Raw genomic sequence first — 23,544 nt, 5'->3', positions numbered from 1 at the left:
ACTTGTCCGGCTAAATTCTAGAATTTAGCCAGATAACCATTTATTATCGAGGTTGACTCCTCCCCACAAATTTCCCTTATGCTAGACTTTTTATTCTGCACCATTTCCCCCCCCCCCTTTCTTGAACCAATGCTCTCTCCTCTGATGCCCTGGCAAGTGGCAACCCAACACTCCTCCTCTGGATAGCAAGCTGGCAGTAGGAAAAGAACTGCTTATATCCCTCCTGCTGTTTCACTTTCATCTTTCAAAATGGCTCTCCTGCAAGCCCCTTTCACACTGAACTTCAAGTGCCTGTTAAAAATGTATTTTATTACATAGGTCCTGTAATATTGATAAATTATATTTACATGATAATTTCCTTTTCTTTAATAAGGACAGGTGGATCCAAAACCATTGGGTTATCCACCTCTACCAGCAGATGGAGACAGAGGAAAGCTGAAATCGTGGCATAAAAACTCCTGCACTGACATCAGTCCGCCAGTATTCTCTGCAAAAGCCAACTGTGGACAAACTAAACAAAACTTGATTATTAACAGTTAACCATTCCAGCACTTAGCCAACAGGAAAACACAGAGCTCAGACAGAGTATAATAACACTAGTCCAGGGACTGGAGTAACATTTACCAGTAACCCCTGGAACACATAGCCACGCAGAAGGATAATAGCACAACCATCCGGAAGCCACGGGCAGGAAGGTGGATCTACCTGTCCTTATTAAAGAAAAGGAAATTATCAGGTAAGTAGTAATTTCTCCTTTCTTGGCATATGGACAGGTGGATCTAAAATCAGTGGAATGTACCAAAGCTACTCCTGAACCAGGTGGGAGGCTGCCCACTGTCCGATTAACACTGCACGTGCAAAGATTGTGTCCTCCTGGGCCTGCACATCCAGCACACATGCACTAATATGCCTGGAAAAGGTACATAAGGAGGACCACATTGCAGCTCGGCAAATGTCAATGGGAGACAACAATCTAACCTCCGCCCATGACACTGCCTGAGCCCTAGTGGACTGAGCCCTAACCTGACTAGGCCATGGCGGTTCAGCATCCACATACATGGCCATGGCTACCTTCTTAATCCAGTGGTCTATCATAGTCCAGGATGTACTTTTAATTAATTAAGGACCAGCCATTTATTCAATCCATCCTGCAAAAATTCCAAAATGAGCGGAATCTTAACCAAACAAGGAAGAACTCCTCAAGCTTCACACCGAGCCTCAAACACTCGCCAAACCTGCACATAGGAGAACTTTCTCATTCGTAGCAAGTTGGCAATCACCACAGTAGAATATCCATGCTTCAGCAACCAAGCCCCCTCAAGGGCCATACTGTAAGACAAAATTGAGTCAGATCTTCATGAAGAAGTGCTCCCTCCATGTGACAGGGGCCGGCCAATGGCACGGATACCCTGTCACATGGTAAGGGCAAAGGGCCATCGGCGCCATTTTGATTAGTGGGAGCCGACGGCCCGGGAGCGGGAGATCACTCCCGGGACCCCCACTGGTACACCACCAGGTACACCACCAGGTACCTGTAAAATGTTTCTGGGGGGGTCGGGAGGGTGGGGGAAGCAAAGGGATTAGTTTTAAAGGGTCGGGGTGGGTTTTTTGTTTATCGGGCACAGCCGATAAACAAAACCGCGATCGGGCCCGATGAAAAAAAACCCAAATGTGAATCGGAATCGGAATCCGAACCGATTCTGATTCACAACTCTAGAATTATGTAAGTACGCACACTCAACCAGTGTTTTAGCAAAAGCAGTTTCACATGCATACTCCTCTGATTGCCAGCGAAAAGCCTGCAAATAGTGGCGAGCTTGTAGGTAGGCAAAGAAAAACTTACGGGGTAACTTGTAATTCTCAACCATAGTTGTATATTGTAACACTTGAGGGACGTCTTCTTCAAAGTAATGATAGGTATACCTAAGTCCACAGCGAGCCCAAGTCTTGAAGATGCCACTGGTGGTAATACCAGGCTGAAAATCACAGTTACCTACCAGCGGGGTAAACAATGAGAACAAGCCTGGCAATCTATACAGCCGACGGAGCCACCGCCAGGCCCTGCGGCATGGATAAAAAAAACATTTGGGAATATTGAGAGATTGTACCATGGCCGCAGGAGCTTGGACCACGTAGAGAGGAGACCAGGGCCAAGTCATACGATTTAACATCCCTTCTTCACAGTAAGTATATTCATCAAGAATCCATTCCCCAATAAAACGCATCTGACAAGCAACATATAAATTGGATCAACCCCCTCTGCAATTTATTAAGATCATAAACCTTAAGCCAAAGTGGAAGCATGTGTAACTTGTATAGCAATTTAGGAACAATCATCATTTTAACTAGAGCACAATGCCCTGAAAAATTGAGGGGAAGAGACTGCCAGGCCTGTAACTGCCGCCCCAAGGATGCCAAGGTTTCACATATTTTACACTCATAGAGCTTATCCAATTCTCTGGGGATCCATACTCCTAAATATTTTAGTTTCCCAGGTGCCCATTTGAAGGGGAAGGAGCCAGGCCACGTCTGTGGAAGCCATGAATGTAGGGCCAATGCTTCTGACTTGGAAAAATTAATGCGAAGGCCCGCTATATCCCGAAACAGTGTAAAAATAGAGTATTATGGGCACACTCTGCCGGGGTCATCCAACAAAGAGTAGAATGTCATCCACAAACAAAGCATGTTTAACGGGATGTCCACTCAAACTGATTCCCCAAAATCCTTTGTCCCGTCATAACTTCTCAGCTAGTGGCTCTATTGCTAGTACAAATAGTAGGGGGGAAAGTGGGCACCCTTGCCGAACCCCACATTGCAGAGGGAAGGAGACCGATAAACCTCTGTTATTAAGAATTTTGGCACTAGGATTGTTGTACAGAACTTGTAGCCATGTAACAAAGTCCCCAGTTATCCCATATTGCTGAAGCACCCAAAACATATAGTCCCAGGATAAGGAGTCAAAAGCCTTTTCGGCATCCAAACTTAGAATAAGAGCTTCCTCCTGGGGATAGTAATTTAGGGCAGAAATGAGCCGTCTCACATTTTGCACCCCTTGGCAAATAGAAACAAAGCCAGTCTGATCTGATTGCACCAAGGTGGGCAAGATAATGCTGAGCCGAGCTGCCAAAACTGCTGCAAGAATTTTGATGTCCACATTTATTAGAGAAATGGGCCGGTAAGATCCCACCTCTTGTAAATCCCTCCCTTGTTTTGGCAATAAAATGATAGTGGAACAATTTTCATCTGGTGGGAGGTTCTCACTCTGAATGAGAGAGTTATAATATAAGGTTAAACTAGTCAATAATGGGAACTTTAGGATTTTGTAAAACTCAATTCTTAGCCCATCAGGACCAGCTGCCTTGTCCTTTTTCAGTTTCTGTATGATAGCAAAAATTTCAGAGTCCACAATGGGGGCATTTAATGTATGGAGGGTGTCTCCAGGCAGGTTTGGCCAATTTAGATGTTGAAAAAAAGCTTCCGACTGCAATCGAGGGAAAGGTTTAGATGCATATAGCGACTTGTAATACTTTACAAAACTCGCTTCAATATTATGTGGATCAGTATGATAGGTACCATCACTACCCTTAACCCCTGCAATAAAAGACTTGATTTTGCGAGGTCTGGTTAAGTTCGCGAGAAGCCTACCCGGAACATTCCCATGTTTAAATAATTGATATTTAAAATATCTTAAGGATTTCGATGCTCTCTGGTGCAGAGCATTGTTTAAGGCATTCCGTATCCGGTCAGCCTCTTGCTTGTTGGCTGGAGTTGAGTCGCAAGCAGATTTAACCTGCGCTTGCTTTAACTCTGTGGTAAGACGCAGAATTTCTGCATTTCTCTGCTTGTTATGCGTGACAACGTAAGCAATAATTTTCCCCCTCATTACTGCTTTTCCAGCGAGCCAAAGCGTGCACGTGTCAATGCCAGGTGTATTATTGAATTGAATATACTCGTCCCATCCCTCTTTAAGGTACTCCTGAAAGCGCACATCAGTGTCTAAATCTGGAGGCATTCTCCAAGAAAAAGCTGCAGGAAGGGACCTACCCAAATTTAAAGTAACAGAGCCGGGGGCATGATCAGAAATTGAAATAGGCCCGATAGTGGCGTCTGAGACGCGAGAAAAAAAACGCTCGGGCACCAACATATAATCCAACCTTGAATAAGAGCTATGAAGATGAGAAAAAAAATATGAAATCCTGTTCCCCTGGGTGTAGAGTCCTCCAAACATCTATTAAATTGAGTTCATTACAGAGAAAATTAAAGCCTTGATGCATGTCATTACTACTCGCAGCTCTAGGGGCTTACAATCAATTTGCTTATCCATGACCGAATTGAAGTCACCTCCCAAAATGAGGGCGCAATCAGGTAATTTCGTTAAAATACCCACAAATGGGTGAAATAATCATGGGAATAGACGTTTGGAGCATAGGCATTACAAAAAGCTATTCTTTGATGGCAGAGTGTCCCCACCACAATGACATAACGACCTTCCACATCCTGTAACACCTCATCCAGCTGAAATGGTACCTGTTTGTGCAGAAGTATTGCTACTCCCCTCTGTCGCGAAGAATACGAGGATGAGTAGCAGCTCCCAACCCACTCCCGTTTCAATTTGTTATGTTCCAGCTCCGTCAAGTGAGTCTCTTGTAAAAAGACCACCTGTGATTTGGAACGCTGAAACATGGATAGCAATTTTTTCCTTTTGATTGGAGAATGTATGCCATCCACATTCAGAGATGTTATCTTAACCGATACCATGTCAGCTGTTTAAAGGGAACATAATAATAGCAGATAGCACAGAAGTGACAATGACAGTGACGGGACCGAGCGCCCCCCAGCCTGGGCGCCCCGCCTCCCACGTCTGAAACAATAGAAAAACTTTCCAGACAGATTTAAGAAACCGAAAGGGCTCCTGGGCGTATCTTTGAACCCTCCTCTCCCCCCCAACCTGTTTCCTCCCCCCCACCCCCCCCCCCACACACAGTCTGCATCCATACCCACACATACTCCACGCATACGGGTCTCATCCAACCCCATAACATTTGCTCCACAAGAGGCACGAAATACCCATCTGCCCCATAGGGCCATGGGCTTCTCTCTGTCCCCTCCCCCCCAAGCCTTCGCCGCCACCATCCCTATACTTAAGGCACTACAGCTGGTGACAATGAAACAAACACTTTGAAGTTTACTAAACCGCTGAACCACCCCTCAAAGAACAGTGAACTGTAATAAAAAAAGAAACTGTGAGGAGACGAGAACTGTACCCTTAATTAGGGGCCCAAAGTCAGTCATAGGGTAACTACAGTGAACTGAAAAACAAAGTCTTTTGCAAATGCAGAGCCAGCAGGCTCACACCGCTAGGAATTTGAAGACCTGACTTGCTGGCGAATTTCAGTCCATCAGAGCTGCGTCATTCAAGTAGCATTGACTTGTTCCAGCGAGGATATAAAAGAATTGGCTTCCTCCTTTTTAGAGAAAAACAGGGTAGTACCATTGTGCTGCACTCGGAGTTTGGCAGGAAAAAGTAGTGCAAACTGGATCCCCCTTTTGTGTAACTCTGTGCATACAGGAGACATAGCTTTAGGCTGCGCTGAGACTGCTGCGGAGAAATCATGAAACAGCATGATCCGGTGGCCCTGATATTCCACACCCCTGTGCTGCCGAAAGGCTCTCATAAGTTGAATTTTGTGGGACCAGTTTAAAATTCTGGCCATCACAGGCCGAGGCTTGCTAGTCGCTTCCCTGGTCGGCCCCATTCTATGTACCCTTTCGCAGCGCGAGCGACCAGAAATCAAAGTCAGACCCACCTGAGCCGGCAGCCAGACTTCAATAAGATCATACAATTCTTGGTCTGACACGGATTCTGGAAGGCCAATTATTTTGATATTGTTACGCCATTTCCTATTCTCTTGATCCTCTAAACGGTCCAGCAGCGAGGAATTTTGTGTGGTTAGATCTTGTACTTGCCTTTCCACAATATGCAGCCGGTCTTCCTGATCAGATACTCTATGCTCCGCCTCGTACAGTCTTTTAGCCTGCCCCTCTACTGCATTCTTTATTTCCTCCATGGAGGATTGAATTTTTAACAGCCTGGCATCCAGCACTTCAGCAACCCTAGCAGATATTTTTAGGAGGGCCGTCTAAGAGACCTCTGCCACCAGAGCTGTGCTATCTCCTGCGATGGCGGCAGCCATCTTGGCCACACTATGCCTTTTCTTCTGGGGAGTCCGCGCCGATCTTTGGCGCATATCAGGTCGCAAAGCGCTCGTTTTGGTCCCCAGCCGCGGCGAATTGACAGCCCCACACGTCCTTTATCACCACCAAGCGCCAGACAGACAAAAGAAAAACAGACTGAGGGAGGATGGCAGCCGATTTGAACAGAGGTGCTCCGGAGCAAACTCACCAGGATAGCCAGGTAGGCCGCACCAATCTCGGGCTCACTGTGGGTCTCTGGATGCTCGTTTTTCTGCCAAACTGTGGCGAAATAGCAGCCCTCGATGTCCTGCACTACATCCAGCAGAGAAAAAAATGTTTTTTATAATTTTAAGGGAGGGATGGCGGCCGATTCGGGGGTGGGGGGGGGGCAGGGCCCAGAGCCAGCTCACAGTGCTGTTGACCCCAATGATGTCATCCAGGAAGTCCCCAAAATGGGATCTTTCTTTGGCTCAGTCATAGATTCAACCCTCAGTACTCCCAGCATCTTCAGTGTCTGGGAAATCAGAGCTGGTAACTCATCGCTATAAAAGAACCTCAACATAGTTCTTTATGGCTCCAATCCCAGAGGAATTTCCTCATTCTCCACGGACAAAGGATCAGCTTCATCATCTGTGCCATCTGGGTTCCTATCGGGGAGACCCCCAGCAGATCTAGGCGTACTCTGACGCTTAACCGCAGCACCAGGCGTGCGGGAATCTGACGCCTGCAATCCTGACCTGTTAAGATTGGCCAGAGCTGAGGACTACGCCTGAAGACTGCAAAAAAGGCAGAGAGATCCATTCCAAAACCAGGGGGCATCTGTCCTGTGCCCACTGAACTACCTTCCCCCATTGAAAAACCAGTTGGGGAGCGCCAAAATCAGGTGACACCTCTGGCAGCTCATTTTCCATTCCCACATCAGGCTGGGAAGATCGGGCTTATTAATATCAGATAAGAACATAATGAGGTAGATTTTAAAAACGTTCGTGCCACTGGTGCGAACAAAAGTGCACCAGATTTTATAAGATACGCGTGGCTTATAAAATCCGGGGTCGGCGCGCGCAAGGCTGTGCAAAATCGGCAGCCTGCGCGCGCCGAGCCGCGCAGCCTGCCTCCGTTCTCCCCGAGGCTGCTCCGAAATCGGAGCGGCCTCGGAGGGAACTTTCCTTCTGCGTCCCCCCATTTTCCCCTCCCTTCCCCTATCTACCCCACCCCCCAGCCCTACTTAAATCCCCACCCTTACCTTTGTTGGGCAAGTTACGCCTGCTTGAAGCAGGTGTAAATTGCGATCGCCGCCCCTGCATCCCCTGGCACAGGCCGCAGTGCCGGGGGACTCGGGCCACCTTCCCAGCCTGCCCCCGAACCATCGCCACACCCCGGACCGCCCCCTGCCCCGGACATGCCCCCGGACATGCCCCCTCCCACCCATTTTATGAAGCCCCGGGACTTTCGCACGTCTCGGGGCTTTGTGCGCGCCGGCGGCCTATGCAAAATAGGCGCGCCGGCCCGTGAGTGCCCTGCGCGCGTAAATCCTGGAGGATTTACGTGCGCAGGGGTTTTAAAATCTACCCCAATACCTTTAAGCACTGGGGAGAGGGGAAAAATGAGCCAGAAGAGGGAAAGAGAGCTAATACCTAATTTCAAATTTGTATTATTTTAATTGTGCAGCTATTGTTTTAGCAAAAAGCTTTGTAAAGCTGGGAGAGGAGAGATAGGTAGTAATCTGTTTTATAAGCTTTTTTCTCACCTTTTTTTCTCACCTGAAAGGAATGTAAACTGTTCTGGTTCTTGTGCTTAAGCAATCAAAATCTCATAGTAAAGAATAAGATTTATTTTTTTTATTTGTCTAAGTTAATCAAAGTAGTGGTTTTCTACTTTAATTGTGCAGTTCACTTGCTTATAGCTATTCTTGCCTTGTGATGTGATTTAAAAGATTAACCTCTCTTCGTATGTGAGATTTTCTTTTTTTACAGATTGACAAGAATGAAAACTGCTCTGCCAGATAAAGTGCAAAACCTGTGTTTGTTTTTCTCTCTCTCCTAGATTTTGTTTTGTTTTGTTTTTTTAACAGATCTGATTTTAAAATTCTGGGGGTTTTTTTGGCTTAATTCTGGATCCAAATAATTTTATTTTTCTTTTAAAAGATCTACTTTATGAGCTGTAATGTTCAATAATTGTTTACTGTTTATGGTTCTCCGTCATTATGTGTTTTGTTTATGAGTCATTATATGCTGTACATGTTACATTGTGTAGAGCTGAAGACAGAGTTTACAGACTATAGACAAGTGCAATGAATAAACAATAGCTTCTGACATCATTTAAGTGAAAGAGACACTGTGCAGACGTTTTATGGGCAAAATGTTTTAAATAGTATGTTCTAGAGTATAATATGGTAAGGGATGATAACCATGTCCTTTCCCCCTGTTAACTTTTGTTTAAATTCAGTCTCAACCCATTCAGGGAAGGAGGTACTGTGGGGTGGTGGGGGGTTTTTTGGCTACTGGGTTTCTGAGGGTTTTTTTTTTTAACAAATACTTGTGAATTTTTTCCCCTTTCCTCTTTTCCTCTTTCTACTTTTTGGGGTTTACATTATGTGTCATGACCATATATGCATAGTTTGAATGAATGAATGAATGAGCACCTAGGTTGCTTATGTGTGCAATTTGTGTGTTATCTTAAAGAAAAATGGGAAAACAAAGAAGGGACTGGACATTACATAGCTGCTTCTTTGAACAATGACAAAACAGTATTGGATATCCACATGAATAGTGTATATAGGGATTACTACATACAAGAGGTTATTGATGTTTATTCTAGAGTGTCTTATTTACTTAATTTCAGTTTTTATGCATCTCTTATGAGGTATTAATCCATAAACACAAACATCTGAATTAGTGATGAGTGCGCAGAGGCTGTACGTCGAGGACAGCTTCCAGAGTGCTGTGCTGCGAGACTTGTACATCATTTGCCATTGACCTCATAACTTGAAATCATCCCACCCTTTGCCACAGAAGACATTTTGAATCCTTCATTTTATGGACTGAAGCGCTCTGAATTTCTGTCTTCATTGTGTTTTTTTTATTTTATAGGGGTGGCCTTACATAGACACTGTTTTTAAGCAATATAAATATCTATATCACTTTGAAATGTAATAACTGATTATCATGATGAAATATTTTTATGATACCCTTGGAGGCAGATTTTCAAAGGGTTACGTGTGTAACCCCCGAAAAGCTGCCCCCGCCTGCCCCTGCGCACGCCGAGCCTATCTTGCATAGGCTTGGCGGCGCGCGGGCAAAAAGGGGTGGGGCGTGAGTGGTCCGGGGCGGGACGGGGCCTGAGCCTTCAGGCACAGCGGCCATTTGCTGCTGTGCCCGGGATCGCAGGCCGGCCATCAGCTGGCGCGCGTGAGTTACGCCTGCTGGGAGACAGGCGTAACTTCTTCAACAAAGGTAAGGGGGGTTCTAGGTAGGGCTGGGGGGCGGGTTAGGTAGGGGAAAGGAGGGGAAGGTGCGGGGGCAGCGGAAGGAAAGTTCCCTCTGAGGCTGCTCCGATTTCAGAGCGGCCTCGGAGTGAACAGAGGCAGGCTGTGCGGCTCGGCGTGCACACGTTGCACAATTGTGCACCCCTTGCGCGCGCTGACCCTGGATTTTATAACATGCGCGCGGCTGCGCGCGCATGTTATAAAATCGGGCGTAGATTTGTTCGGGCCGGGTTGCGCGAACAAATCTGCGCCCGCACGCAGGTTTTAAAATCTGCCCCTTAGCTAATACCTAGTCATATTTGCACTTGCAGATGCTACTATTTTTATTCTCATATTAATGATACTCTCACACCCATTATTTTCCATGGTCTTGGTAAAGCCCAATCATTTAACGCATGCCTCGGACCAGGTGTAGATTTTTACCGGGACTGAAAAGTCTTAAAATCTCCCTTACCATCAAGACAAAAAGATGAAGGGACTGCACCCCCCGATCCCTCCTTCCAGCCTCCTGGCGTTAAGTAAATGCAGCTGCTTGCTCAGATCCACATCTTGGTATGAAGGAGGCATTATGTCCCAACTGCCCCCCCAGCTTCGGGCATAAATCAAAAACGGGGCCACAAGCCACCGTCTTTCCCTCCCCTCCCACCAGGCAGATACCATCCCTAACAACTCCGTCTGAAGACCGGGACAGGACACAGCATGACGCCCTCTTTCCCTATTGCTGCTGAATTTCAATATGGCAGCAACTCACCTCCTCCACTTAATTTGTTCTGCACAGTAAAACCTTTTGAGGGTGAGTTTTTGTGCAAAGGCCCATTAATGTAGTTGTTGGTCTCTTACACTCCCAGAGAGGCGGTAGTCATTGGTTTTGACTGTTGGAAAGTGTAATAGAAAGGTTTTCTGATATGTCAGTGTTTATCTGTTTGAATATTTCGACAGGTTAGTTGGTCAGGTTCTACCCAAATTGATCCTGACGTGGTCAGTCTTCCACTTTGGGTTTAATGAGCCCAGTATTCCAACTTTTCCTGATTCATTTGTGTACTTCCAAACAGTTTGTGAATGCAATACATTTGTGCTTTTTCATTTTTAGGTGCATTTTGCTTGAGCAAGAGTGCCTATTGTTGGTGTGTTCATCTGTCTGTCCAACCTGTCAGCATGGTGGAAGTCAGAAACTGCTGAATAGATTTGGCTGAAATTCGGCATGGGGGAATCAGGACTAAAATTTGTCAGGGGAATTGTAATTTTTATTCACATTGGTGCAAAATTACAATTGCCTGAGAACTTATACCATTCATATCTCATGCCAATTTTCACTTGCTGTGAGGAAGTAGTATGTGTCTTTGTGTCATGCCTCTAGTATGCACTTTTCAACTTTAAGCTATTGCTTGGATTGTTTCTATTTTCTAGTGTTTCTGGGTTTTTTTTAATAGGTTACAGACTGGCAAACTATATGAACTTCATAGAGACCAATAGAGGAAGGAGTACCTTTAAAATCAGCTAAACATCCTGGATCACTCATGGAGCTAAAAGAAAAAAGAGAAAATACAGGAAAAATCTTATTTAATCATGTTGTGTTTTCTTATCTTTATATCCTTATCCTTATGACATGAAGAATTCAGTGAAATTTAAGAAGTGCAAAGGTTATGTTGCTGGCCACTCTGTGTGATATTGTATGATTAGAATGGAACAATTACAATTTTATAAACAATTACAACTGCTACAGTTTTGAGGATTTTTTTATGTGACAATCCAGAGCTATTTGATGGGGTTTTACAGAAATGGTAGAACTAGAGAACTGGCCTTTGAAAAATTGCAGATGACTGTGAGAAATCCCTGACAGACAGAGATCCACTGGCAACAGCAATCATGCCAGCAGTCCACATGAATGCAAAAAGTCTGCAATCACTGGCACTGTTCAAGTGTGAGAAACCATCATTTTAAAAAGTGTATATTTTTTAAAGAAGTGACACATTGCTGTACTTGGGAACTTTAAAGCATCTTTTAATGTTCCAAATCACTCTAAAAATTAATTTCAAAAATAACCCAACAAAGTGGAGTAAAGAACTAATGGTAACAAATGTTTAAAGATGTAAACTTTCACTGAAATCCTCCCTTCAGGTAATGTCTATTTTCTAATCTTGTTCCTCCTTAACATCATTTGTCATCCTCTCAATTACAGCTCAATGAAAACTGGTTATTCAGCTTGGGATGAGCCTAAGCTCATTAAATAAATGGGTGGATAATTGCCCGTTGAGGTCAGCAGCAGAGCGCGCATAGTCTAGGCTAATTATTCCATTTCTACTGAGCAGCATGAAAAAAGAATAAAACAAACAATTTCAGGCAAACGTCTAAGCAGATCTGAATTAGGGACACACATGGGACAGGAACCCCACAAAGTGAGTTTTAAGCAGTGTCAAAACATGTTCAATACCAAGGAAAATATCTGAGCAGGAAATGAGACAGATGTGGCCTGAGAGAGGCTTAACATAGCGCATGTGAATTTAAGAAGTGGTGAAGCTACAGCATACAAGTTTGGCTGGGGGAGATAAATGAACCTTTCCTTTTTATATTCCAAGGCTACGAGCGTGCCCTTGTGACATCATTCTAGCATTATATTTGCACCGATATGTGACATCACTAAAAATTGTTGCACAGGACAGAGAATTTTGGGAAGCTGCGCAGGACACTGCCCTCTCTCATTCACAGAAATATTTTGCTTTCAAGGCAGAAAGCGGCATTTAAATCTTTCGCTTTAAAAGAGGAGATCCCGCTCTTAGACACACTTTTCCTATTAATAATGGGGGCGATTTGCTAATCCATAAATCGGTGATGGTTTCCCCTATTACCAGCAGGTTTCCCAGTCATGGTTTTTCTGGATCTGGCATGTTAGGATGCATCCAGAATATTGTAACTGTAACTTTTTCAAAGATAAAATGCTTTTGGTAAGATGAATGGAGTATTTTCCAAGCTTACACCACCCACCATGGAGTACAGTCCTGTCTGGAGACACACTTCAAGGCGATCTCATCAAAGTATGGCATCTCAGGAGGGCACAAAGGGTAGCAACCTGTAGGGGCAAAACAGTTTCAGTTTGCAATGAATGTTGAACATTCTTGTACATGATCCTGGCCTCATGCCAGTTTAGAGTAGATACTGTTCTTCCATCAATACACACACCTACATATAAGCTACGTGTTTATATAGTCCATGTTTATAAATCTGCATTCATGGTTAATAGACTTGGTTTGAATGAAAGATCATATGTCATTCAAGCTTTCTGAAAAAATGCTAACAGCACTGTTTACCACTGTTCTGTGTATTTAGTGTACAAATTGTTCACTATGACAAATCAATATTCTGCACCTTTGGCTTAGCGTTTTTGAGAGAGACTAGCAGTTTCCTCCTGCTTCTTTGCGTTTTCAGATCTGTTGGTACTAGTCTCTATTGGGCTACAGTACTAACAGCCTTCATTCACAACTATCTGTCTTTTTCTCATTTGATGCTTTCTGTCTATTTCAGTCACTGTAGCCAGAGACCATGCATTGTCCCTCCTTTTAGAACCTGATCCACATGTGCCTTGAATCTGGGGAACAGATATTGCTGTTGTCAGACCTTTGACTAGCCTTGGTTTTCTGACAGTCCCGGTAGATGCATTCCGGTACTTAATAGTGCTGATGGCAAACGGGAAAAGCAGGGACAACACAGAGCACAATGCATTGGAATGGAAGTTCAAACACCCTCCAAACATTGGGTCATATTATACCAAGTACAGATATTTGTAAGTTAGGCTAACATGCACCATATACAACAAATGACGGAGGGAGGAGAGGTACGTAGTATCTGTATGGATAATAACCAACCTTCTAGCCTGGGCAGCCATTCAGAGCATTTACTGGTAGGGTTCCGGCAGGTTTTCAAGCAGGGCACGCCACAGGCTTTGTAATGCCAGCTATACTCATTTTCTGTCAAGTTGCTGAATTCACAGTTTATGGCTAAGCAAAAACAAACACAGCAACAAACCAAGCATCAGAACACCAGCTGACTTAGCAGAGTGCATTTTTACTTTATAAAAACATTTTGTAAAGCATGGTGGCTTCAAGGGGAAATAAAAACCTGATGCACAGGTTCAGTACTCTTAAAACATCAGTACATGTTTCAGTCCTTTATTACTGAAGGGCCCCAGCTGTCTGTATTGGGACCTGTGCTCTTTAGCATATCCATAAACGATCTAGACAAAGAAAGGAGTGAGGTGACCACATTTGCAGATGACACAAAATTGTTTTGCGTCATTAAAACAGCACCAGATTGTGAAGAACTGCAGAAGGCTCGTGTGAGACTAAGAGACTGGACATCTAAATAGCAGGTGCAATTTAATATGGACAATGCACAAAAAGAAAAATAATCCCAATTATAGGTGCTCCATAGACCCCCAGAGTACCTCTTACGGCAGGTATCATACTCCAGGATGTTGTTCTTGAGACTTAAGTACTACGTGCAGTTTATATCATGTGACTGCACATGCTGCACATTTTTTGAAACCTCTGGATACTTCTCTGATATTGCTTAAAAAATAAGTGAAAAAAAACCACACAACGCAATTATTTTAAAAAGCCCAGATGCTTGAGATGTTCTGATACACAGTAATACTAGTTCACATGCTTGTGGCCACAAAAAAAGAAAGAAACCTTGAACAGCCTGAAAAACCTAACTAAACATCCTACCAGTGTTAGGAGTAGTCAGAACAAAGCGACATGGAAAATAAAACTGGTAAGAAGAAAAACTCTTTGTTCGGAACTGCAGACAAAAACAGAATTGAAGAGGCCCCACATAATGCTGATGACATAGGATGACCCACACATGCTCAGTGGAGAATAAAACTCTAGAAAGATCTTCTAAAATGATTGGGTCCAGGGCTCCATAAATTACTTTATCTACTTGTAGGGACTGCATATCTTGCTTGTCCTTGGAGAAAGACCTTTTACAAACAGGCCAATACTGTAAAAATTGCGGGAGAGCGGGCGCTCCGTGTTGAGCGCCCACTCTCCCAATGCACGCCCAGCCACCTCTCCTGGATGCGCAAGTCAGTATTTAAATGAGGGGTTGCGCTAATTAGGAGGCGCTAGGGACAATAGCGCATCACTGGCACCTCCTTATTAGCGTAAATGTGGCTGTCAGTGGGTTCTGACAAAAGACACTCAATTTTACTGGCATCGGTTTCCGAACCCGCTAGCCACGGGTTAGGAAAATGGACACCAGTAAAACTGAGTGAACGTTTTTCTAACCTGCTGACTGGCGGGAGGATCTAAAAAAATTTTTTTTTTTAAATTTTTGGTTCCTTCGACTTAATATCGCTAGGATATTAAGTCAGAGGGTGTACAGAAAAGCAGTATTTTCTGCTTTTCTGTACTCTTTTCCAGGTTGCTCAGAATTTGACAGGCGTTAATTTCTAAGAGTATCCCGGGCGGGAGGGGGGATGGGTTGGCCACACGTTTTCGATGCGCTAAACCCCTTACAGTTTAAGGGGTAATAGACCCAAGTGGAAAACGGGCGGCCAATAGCATGTTAAACGGTGCACTCGGCTGAGCGCACTGTACTGTATCGGCCTGAAAGTGACTTAAGCAGGCAGTCCTTAGTTTTTCTGCTAATCTTTCACAGTCCCAGATTCCACCCACATCATCCTTCAGATAGCTCTATGACTGCTCTTTAGTCACTGCCTACAATAAACTCTCATGAACAAGGACTGGCAAACTGGAGTGCTCCTTTTCAGTCATTTTATTTACTTATTTATCGAGTTTTATATACCGTCATTCGGTTTCACCAGCACAACGGTTTACAAAGTTTTGATGTTTAACAGAGTTTCCAAAGATGGACAAATGGATTAAAATGAGGCTTTCCCACTAGTTGTTACACAGTAACCCAATTATAATACTCGCTCACCAAACTCTAGAATCTCCTGTTTCTTTTATAGAAGGACAGAAGCAGTACTCACAGCAAAAGTCATGCACTCTCCAGTGGATGCACATGTGAACCTCATTGCAGGCTGCGGCATAGGCAGCTATGGCTGTGCACAGACATTCAAAGTCATTGGTGGTCTCACAGGTGCATGTATCCCACAGGCAGGTATGGTAGAAGGAGACTGGATTAACCTTAATGAGTACGAAACAGAGATGTGTAAATATTTATATACAACTATCAAATCAGTTACTCTGATCATTGTAAGAGTAGTTTTCTGCATTCTGACCATTAAGTAAATAAAAAAAATACTTTTTCTTTCTTGATGTTGACTCCTATCACAGGTATTGAGTATCCAATCAATTCATTTAGTTTTAATTTATAATCATATTTATGCTACATAGTTGACTCTTGACTCATGAATGCCATTTTATAATTACAAATACATAAACAGAACCTTGTTTGAATACAAATAAAACCTGTGTTTATTTGTAGCAGATACTGGCATTCCGATAAAATTTCCATAGCTAAAAAATAATTTAAACATTTTAAAAATTGTGATAGAAGAGGCACAAGCGCACATTTATATAAAATGGCGCGCATGTTGACGCGCGTCCAGCTGATTTTATAAGATGAGCCCATATACGCGCGCATACTTTAAAATAGCCATGTCCAGGGGCACAAGCCAGCATACGTGCATTCATGTACGCCTATTTTAAAGCGTGTACGGCTGTTTTAAAGTTATCATCCCTGTGAAGATGCTCTAAAATGTTTTGGAGGAAGGGGTTCAACTGCTGTCATTATATGAAGCAGTTATTATAGTGATTCATTAAAAAGGTGAAACCTTGAACTGATCGCGCTTCTTATCTCATCTTTTTACTGAACATGGACATATTTGCTAAGACGGTAACTTTTAAACAGGTGTGCGGGCGCACATGTTAGCATGTACGTTGGCCCGCACCCAGGGATGTAGAACATACATGTGTATATGCGCGCATATTATAAAACAGACTGACCGTGCGCACAATTTTAAGTGGGAGCACGCTTATGCATGTAAAAGCCACTTCGATCATATAAATGTGGGGATTTTTTTTTTTAATTTTTTATTTATCAATTTTAACATAAATCACAAGTATCCACTTGTTATGAAAAATTACAATGTAGTATAGTAAGTACAACATAAATCAATATTGTTATAAATATAACACTCACAAGAAATAATATAAATCTACATTGTTATATAATAAAAGAAATATGGGGGAGAGAGCAGCAACAAAAGAGCGTTATCTAATTTCAGAAACATATAAATAAAAAAAAAAAGACCTATTGAACAGAAGTCTCAGCAATTACTTCATTCCAGATCTACATTGGAAAACTTTAGGGGTGGGAATCCAAGAATGCTCTCAAATGGGACGGCTCATAGTACACATATTGTTGCTGTTGAAATTTTAAATAGCATTTGCAAGGAAAACATAACTGGAATATCACTCCTTTTTGCAAAGCCCCAGCTCTCATTTGCAAAAACAATTTCCTTCTAGCCTGGGTTGCTTTAATTAAATCAGGGTAACACCATACTTTATAACCATGAAATAATACATGTCTATTCCTGAAAAAAATACCTAAACACAGTGTTTCTATCCATCAGAAAAGCGAAGGAGACTAATAATGGTCTCCTTCTAGAGATTACTAATTCTTGCGAAGTATCTAATAAAGCTGAAATGTCCAGTGATACCGCAGGTTCCTCAGGATTTGTTTCTGTATATGGCAAATAATAGGCTTTGGTTATTATTGGCGCAATGCTTTCAGGCAATTTTAATACCTGCAATACATACGATTTAAAGAGTTCCATCGGAGAAATATTTTTTGAATAACAGGGAAGTTCATGAAACGTAGATTATGAGCTCGCAAGCTGTTTTCTACGTTTTCAAGCCTCCTGACCCCCACAAGACTTGCCAAAAGTCCAGCGGGGGTCCGGAACGACCTCCTGCAGTCGAATCATGTTGCGGGGGTCCGGGAGCGATCTCCTACGCTCCTGCCGTCGGGGGACAAAAAAAACAAAATGGCGCCGATAAATCGGGGGAATTGTTATTGTATCGCGGCTCTAACGATTTTTGACGATTTAAAATATATCAGACGATATTTTAAATCGTCAAAAAACGATTCACATCCCTACTCTCTCACTTCCAAGGGGGAAGATTTACTTACAGGCCACTTTCGACCTATTTCCTTTTCCTTTGTGTCCTTATGGTGGGTGCAGTGAGAGCAAAAAAATAATCTGAAGCCACTGAGTTAGTGTCCAAAATTAAAGTGTTTACTGATCAAAAGCTGATGATAAATGGCACAATACTTAAACTGCAGCACCACTGAATTCGCTTGCTTTCTTTTCTTACAGTTTCTTTCCCTCTATCCGGGCAGGACTCACATATGAAGGCCAAGGAAACATCCACTATCCAGGGCTTGGTTAAATGGAGCTTCCAGGTGGGCAGGATCTCTTTAGCTTGTTCAAAAGCCCCTTCCCAATCTGTTAAAAATGGTAAAAAGTCTATGGCACAGAGAGTAAAATCTCTCCCCAGAGTAGTGAAAACACTGGATAGGTGTCCCCAGTGATTTTGTGATTTCCTTTACTCGTGATTAGCAGATCTTTTGGATCTCTTTGGTTCTTACACAGACTCTTTAGTTCTTCTTTCTGGATCCCTGATGAGAGGGATCTCCTTGAAGCAAGCATCTCTCTTTGCTTCAATAAGGAAGGAAGGGTAGTGAAAACTTCCTCCTGGATCTTGAAATTAAAGTCTTGAGTTCAGGTGGTATACAGGCTCTCACAAGACTCCTACCACTTAAAATTTTAAACCCGAAAAATAGACCCAGAGGGAAAATCCCAGCCTGTGAGGGGACTGGAAGAGGAAACCCCTTCCGATTCTGGTCAGGACTACCAAGCAGGGTTTGCCTGGCTCCTCTGACTGGGCCTGAAAAAACCCCTCAAAACTCCTAAGCATTTCCTAAATCTCAGCAAACCAAAGAGAGACTGCCTCCTGAGCTCTCTGTAGGGAGCTGCTATATAGACTCACAAGGGGGTGGCCATTCTAGACCCTTCAAAAGGAGGGGCTGTATTTGAATGGATCCTCCTCTCTTACACTAACCCATACTTAATGGTGACGTATGCAAAGGGTCTGTCACATATTCTTAGTAACTCCCTGAGATTCAGATTTAGCCTTAATCTTAGAGACATAAATGTTCTACAGATAACATTGCACCTACTATTATAGATGACTTGAAGTTGTATAGCTCCTGCAATGATTTAGCAAAACAACTCTGAATAATGAAGAACTTCTAAAATGACATCAGGAAGACATTTGATCTGGACAAATGTTCTAAAGCAACTTTCCTTAAAGAAAAACTAAGCAAAACAGAAAACATTGTTCTGACTGAAAAATGTCAAACAAAACTGAGCAGGAGGGCATATATAAATATATATGAAGGTGCAACAATCTAAAACAAATCACTGAGAGAAAAGATCAGCAAGGAGTACTACAAGAGAATAAAACTGATATTAAAAAGTGCTTAACTGCACAGAATAAGATATATGGTATGTCCATTAACTTGCAATCCCTGCATCCTGATACAGTTTTGGAATTGTAGCCTAGCCCCAGAAAGATCTCAACCAGTTGGATGTCATATCCAGCTAATCTGCAAGAACCAGTGTAAGCCATGATTGCACATCTCAGGAGCTGGAGGAGGTATGAAGCACAGAAACATAGAAAGGACAGCAGAAAAAGACCAATCGGCCCATCCAGTCTGCCCAGCAAGCTCCCATATTTATCAGTTTCACAGGGCAGGGCCCTTGTTGGTTACTGTTTGATTCCAATTTCCTGCCAGCCCCTGCCGTTGCTACTATGGGTTTCACAGTAGCAAATTATACATATCGGTCCTGTCCCAGACCCCCAGACACATCTTACAGCATCTACAGATACAAATTCCCATAGCAGGCTTAAATACAAAAGTTAGCAGCCACAGTCTCCATTCTTAAACATGGACAAGCATTCTGAAGAACAGAAAGAAGGAATGATAGTTCACCAGCATATGAGAGGAAAACAACAGAATTTTAATAAAAACAGAAAATGCTCTTTAAATAATAAAACCATATCATCTTGGTTTTTATGATCTCAGGGAAAGCTTTCTGTCTCTAGTAATTGAACTACTGACACAATTTATTAGACAGTCAGATGAGATAAAAGGAATAATGTTGCAGGGCCAGGATCAAATTGTGCCATTGCACGTGAAAGATGTACTGGTGGTTTACGTATCTGATCTAGTCGTTTCTATCCCAGATCTGTTGAAGGTGTTGAGTGTGTATGGTGCAATGTCAGGTTATAAGAGCAACTTAAGTAAATCCAAACTGATGCCCCTGGGCATACTTCAGGATACATTGATGCCAAGGGAGATTCAGAGCTCCTTTCAGTGGACGTTATCCAAAGGGTGATACTTGGAAGTTTATTTGTCAGCCAGGATGGATGAATTGTTTGGTTTAAATTATAAACCCATACTTATTAGGTTTAAAGAAGAGGGGTTGATGAGGCAAAGGTTGCCGATGAGTTGGCTTCCTATAATTCTTTCTTTATTCGTGATGTTGCCCATAGATCTTCCAAGTAAATGTTTTCAGAGACTAAATATGATAGCATTAAGCTTGGTGTGGCTGGTAAGCCAGCCCAAATATAAAGGTTACTCTGCAGAGGAAGGTGGTATTAACGTTTCTGATTTCTTTGGATATTATAGATACTAAACAGAGTGGCTCTGTTTAGTATCTTAGCAGAATGGAATAATCTGGATCTGGAGCAGCACTGGACTGAAGCTGGCCTCCAGGAGCTAGGGCCCCAGGAAGGTTGGTATCCATGGGTTCAGATTTACTCTAAAGTGGCCTCTCAGAAGTATTGGGAGTACATGAATAGATGAGGGAAACAACAGTTGATGGGGGATGACCTTGATTTTCGGCTATGGAAAGTTGATTCAATTATAATCCTCTCAGGTATGAAATATGATTAATCTCTCACCAATTAAATCCTTTTCCCAGCTCTTTGAGCAGGTCACTTTTTGCTGCTTGTAGATTTTTCGAAAAAAAAAATGTAATTTAGATTCTTTTCCGTTGTTTGTTTACAATTATGGGTAGTGTGCAGTCCGGGAGCAAGGGAAACAATGGGCAAAGGTAAAAAATGTGATTTTTATTAATTAAAAGGTAAAGAGTCACCTGAGTAGGATTTATAAAGCAATGAAACGGGATAAAGTAATTGAATCTTTTAGGGTTGTGGCAGCTTGGGAAAAGGAGCTGGGATGGATGATGCAGGAAGAGGAACTGGAATCTTATTTATTTATTTATCGAGTTTTATATACCATCGTTCGGTTTCGCCATCACAATGGTTTACAAAGTTTCAATGTTTAACAGAGTTTCCAAAAGGTTCCTTTGATTGTTAGCATATATATTGAAGGTTTTATAGACGTAGTTCGGATGTTAGACTAGAGTTTTTGTTATATGTTATATTACGTGCTTGCATTGGTTCCATATGTTTGCATAGGGTCAGTAGGAGGGAAGTGATGTTTGAGAGTCATTGGGTGAGTTGGTAGGCTTTGGTGAGCATCCAGGCTTTTAGCTCTTTTTTGAAGGTTTTTAAATTTTGCTGTGCTAAGTTTGGTTGGGAGGGTGTTCCAGAACTTGGGGCTTCCTAGGGAAATGGTTCTCTTCCGAGTTGAGGTAAGTTGTTTGGAACGAGCAGGTGGAGAGTGCAGTTTTATGGATGTACTTAGCCAGTTTGTTTATTTTTCATATATTATTTTGTGTAATATGGATAGTATTTTGTATTCTATCCTAAATTTTATTGGGAGCCAGTGTAGTGATATTAGTGTAGGAGTAATGTGATCATGTTTTTTAGTTCCAGTGAGTATTCTGGCGGCTGTATTTTGGAGGATTTAGAGTGGTCTGATGGTGTTGAGAGGTAAGTTGAATAGCAGGGAGTTGCAGTAGTCTAGGTTGGAGAAGATGAGTAGTTGAAGGACTTTTCTGAAGTCGTTGGGGGAAAGGAAAGGTTTTAAATAATATTGGGTTAGGAGTTTGTGATATCCGTCTTTTTGTAGTGATGTGGTTCTTGAAGGAACGTTCGTTGTCAATTATGACTCCAAGGTTGCGGGCATGATTGACAGGTGAGATTGCAGCTTTTTGGTTTATTAGGTTGAGTGGTGGTAGTTAAGGAGCGTTGTTCTTTCAATCCAGTATGATTATTTGGGAAGATATCTAGAAATGTTCTTGGTCTTTGGATGTAATAGAGCAGCAATATAGGATAGTTATGTTGCGACCGTTGCTGCCCGATGTCTCCACTCCGCCCACCTTACCTCTTTGGCGACTCCCTCTTTGGTTGATGGAAGTTTGGCTGCTGCGGCATCATCTTGATGTCCTCCTCCTGCATCCCTGGACTAGTAGGCGCTGCCTTCCGCCATATTCTCCTGAGGCCTAAGGGCACGCGCAAGCAGCGTGGCCCCGACTCAAGTACCAGCTGTGGCGTGAACCCCTGAGATGATGTCATCATCGCCAGATATTTAAGGTCTTTTGTTTTGCTAGCTAATTGAGTTAGCAAAGGTTTCCTACCTAGCTGCCTCCAGGTATCGCTGCAGATGGGATTCGCTCTCTGCTTACCTTGCTACTCTGCCTCCTCAGACTTTACCAGGGGTACCCGCTCCTCGGGGGCCTCGCTCTTTCTCTTGCTTTTCAGGTCGCAGTCTGGAACTGGTACTCGCTCCTCGAGGGCCCACGTTCCTGGACCTGCTACTGAATATAACTTCTGCCAGGAAGTCACCACTGCCTACAACACCAGTGAGTTACCATCTCTCTCTCAGAGCTTTCCCTGGAACCGGGTACTCACTCCTTGAGGGCCTACTTCATTCCAGCTCCTGGGATTGCTGTTCCAGTGCCTGAGTGACTACAGCCCAGCCGGGCTCTTCCAGCTCACTACTGCCACCTCTGGTGGTTCTTTAAAACAGTTTAATAAAATAATTAGTGTGTGTCTGTCTCCCAACTCTGAGCCTGACCGGTGGTCCCTCTCGGGATCTTCCCCCCGTGGGCATGGTCATCTGCCACCGGCCCAGGGATCCACCCACAATTATCACAAATAATAACAAGTTACACGGACACATTTGGTTTCAGCTGGAATGAAAGTGATTAATACCGCCCACTCTGATCTCTGTTGTAGGGCATGTGGCCTTACTGGTTCATTATTGCACATTTTGTATTTTTGCCCAGTAATCCAGAGCTACTGGGTGGAAATTGTCAATGCAGTCTGGTCAATATTCTATTTGGATATGGGGCTGTCCATAAATGACATCAACTCTAACATGGGGTAGGGGTGGTGGTAGTGGGATTATCGCTTTTGTAACAAGGGAGTTGGAGATTTATGATGAAGTATGATGGAGGTGATTTCATGCCAAAATAATGTGATGTCATTTATGGATGACCCCTATCCCTGATGATCCATGAATATTTGTCCTATTTTTTTAGCCCTTAGATTGTCAGGGGGAGAAAGGACTATTATTCTGCCATACAATTGTTTGCTTTGGGAAGGAGAATGGTGCTGTGATTTTGAGGTAAGTCAGGTTCCCCTCTGTATACTGATGGTCCGAAGGGATCTGTAAATGGGAGTAATTAGAGTTGTTGTCTGCTAAAGTTAGAGTTTAAGGAGGAGGCTATTTGGAAAATCTGGGATCCAATCAATTATTTTCTGTAAAGTTATAAGCTCCTTCTAGTTTTATTTTATTTTATTTTTTTTTGTACTAATTTTTTATTTCTAGTTCTCCGGTTGGGGGTGGGATAGGGGTTCGGGAAGAAAATGTAAAACTGTTTTGGGTAAAATGTAATCTCATGAGTATTGATTTTATTT

At 43.0% G+C, this 23,544-nt stretch overlaps 1 protein-coding gene across 3 annotated transcripts in view; it reads right to left on the bottom strand.

Annotated features, from left to right (window-relative positions):
• LOC115079264 (mucin-5AC-like) overlaps nt 1-23,544 on the bottom strand; it is a 264,061-nt gene that overhangs the window by 10,694 nt on the left and 229,823 nt on the right. For all 3 annotated transcript variants that reach the window (XM_029582610.1, XM_029582612.1, XM_029582611.1), the window contains exons 25-28: nt 15,669-15,825; nt 13,540-13,671; nt 12,662-12,746; nt 11,165-11,202 (exon numbers count right to left, since the gene is read on the bottom strand). In XM_029582610.1, coding sequence (XP_029438470.1) covers nt 11,165-11,202; nt 12,662-12,746; nt 13,540-13,671; nt 15,669-15,825 — 412 coding nt within the window. The remainder of the gene's footprint in view (nt 1-11,164; nt 11,203-12,661; nt 12,747-13,539; nt 13,672-15,668; nt 15,826-23,544) is intronic.

This window comes from Rhinatrema bivittatum, chromosome 17, assembly GCF_901001135.1.
Source record: "Rhinatrema bivittatum chromosome 17, aRhiBiv1.1, whole genome shotgun sequence".
Classification (NCBI taxonomy): domain Eukaryota; kingdom Metazoa; phylum Chordata; class Amphibia; order Gymnophiona; family Rhinatrematidae; genus Rhinatrema; species Rhinatrema bivittatum.
Note: the sequence above shows the minus strand (reverse complement) of the source record. Positions and strands in the feature narration are given on the sequence as shown.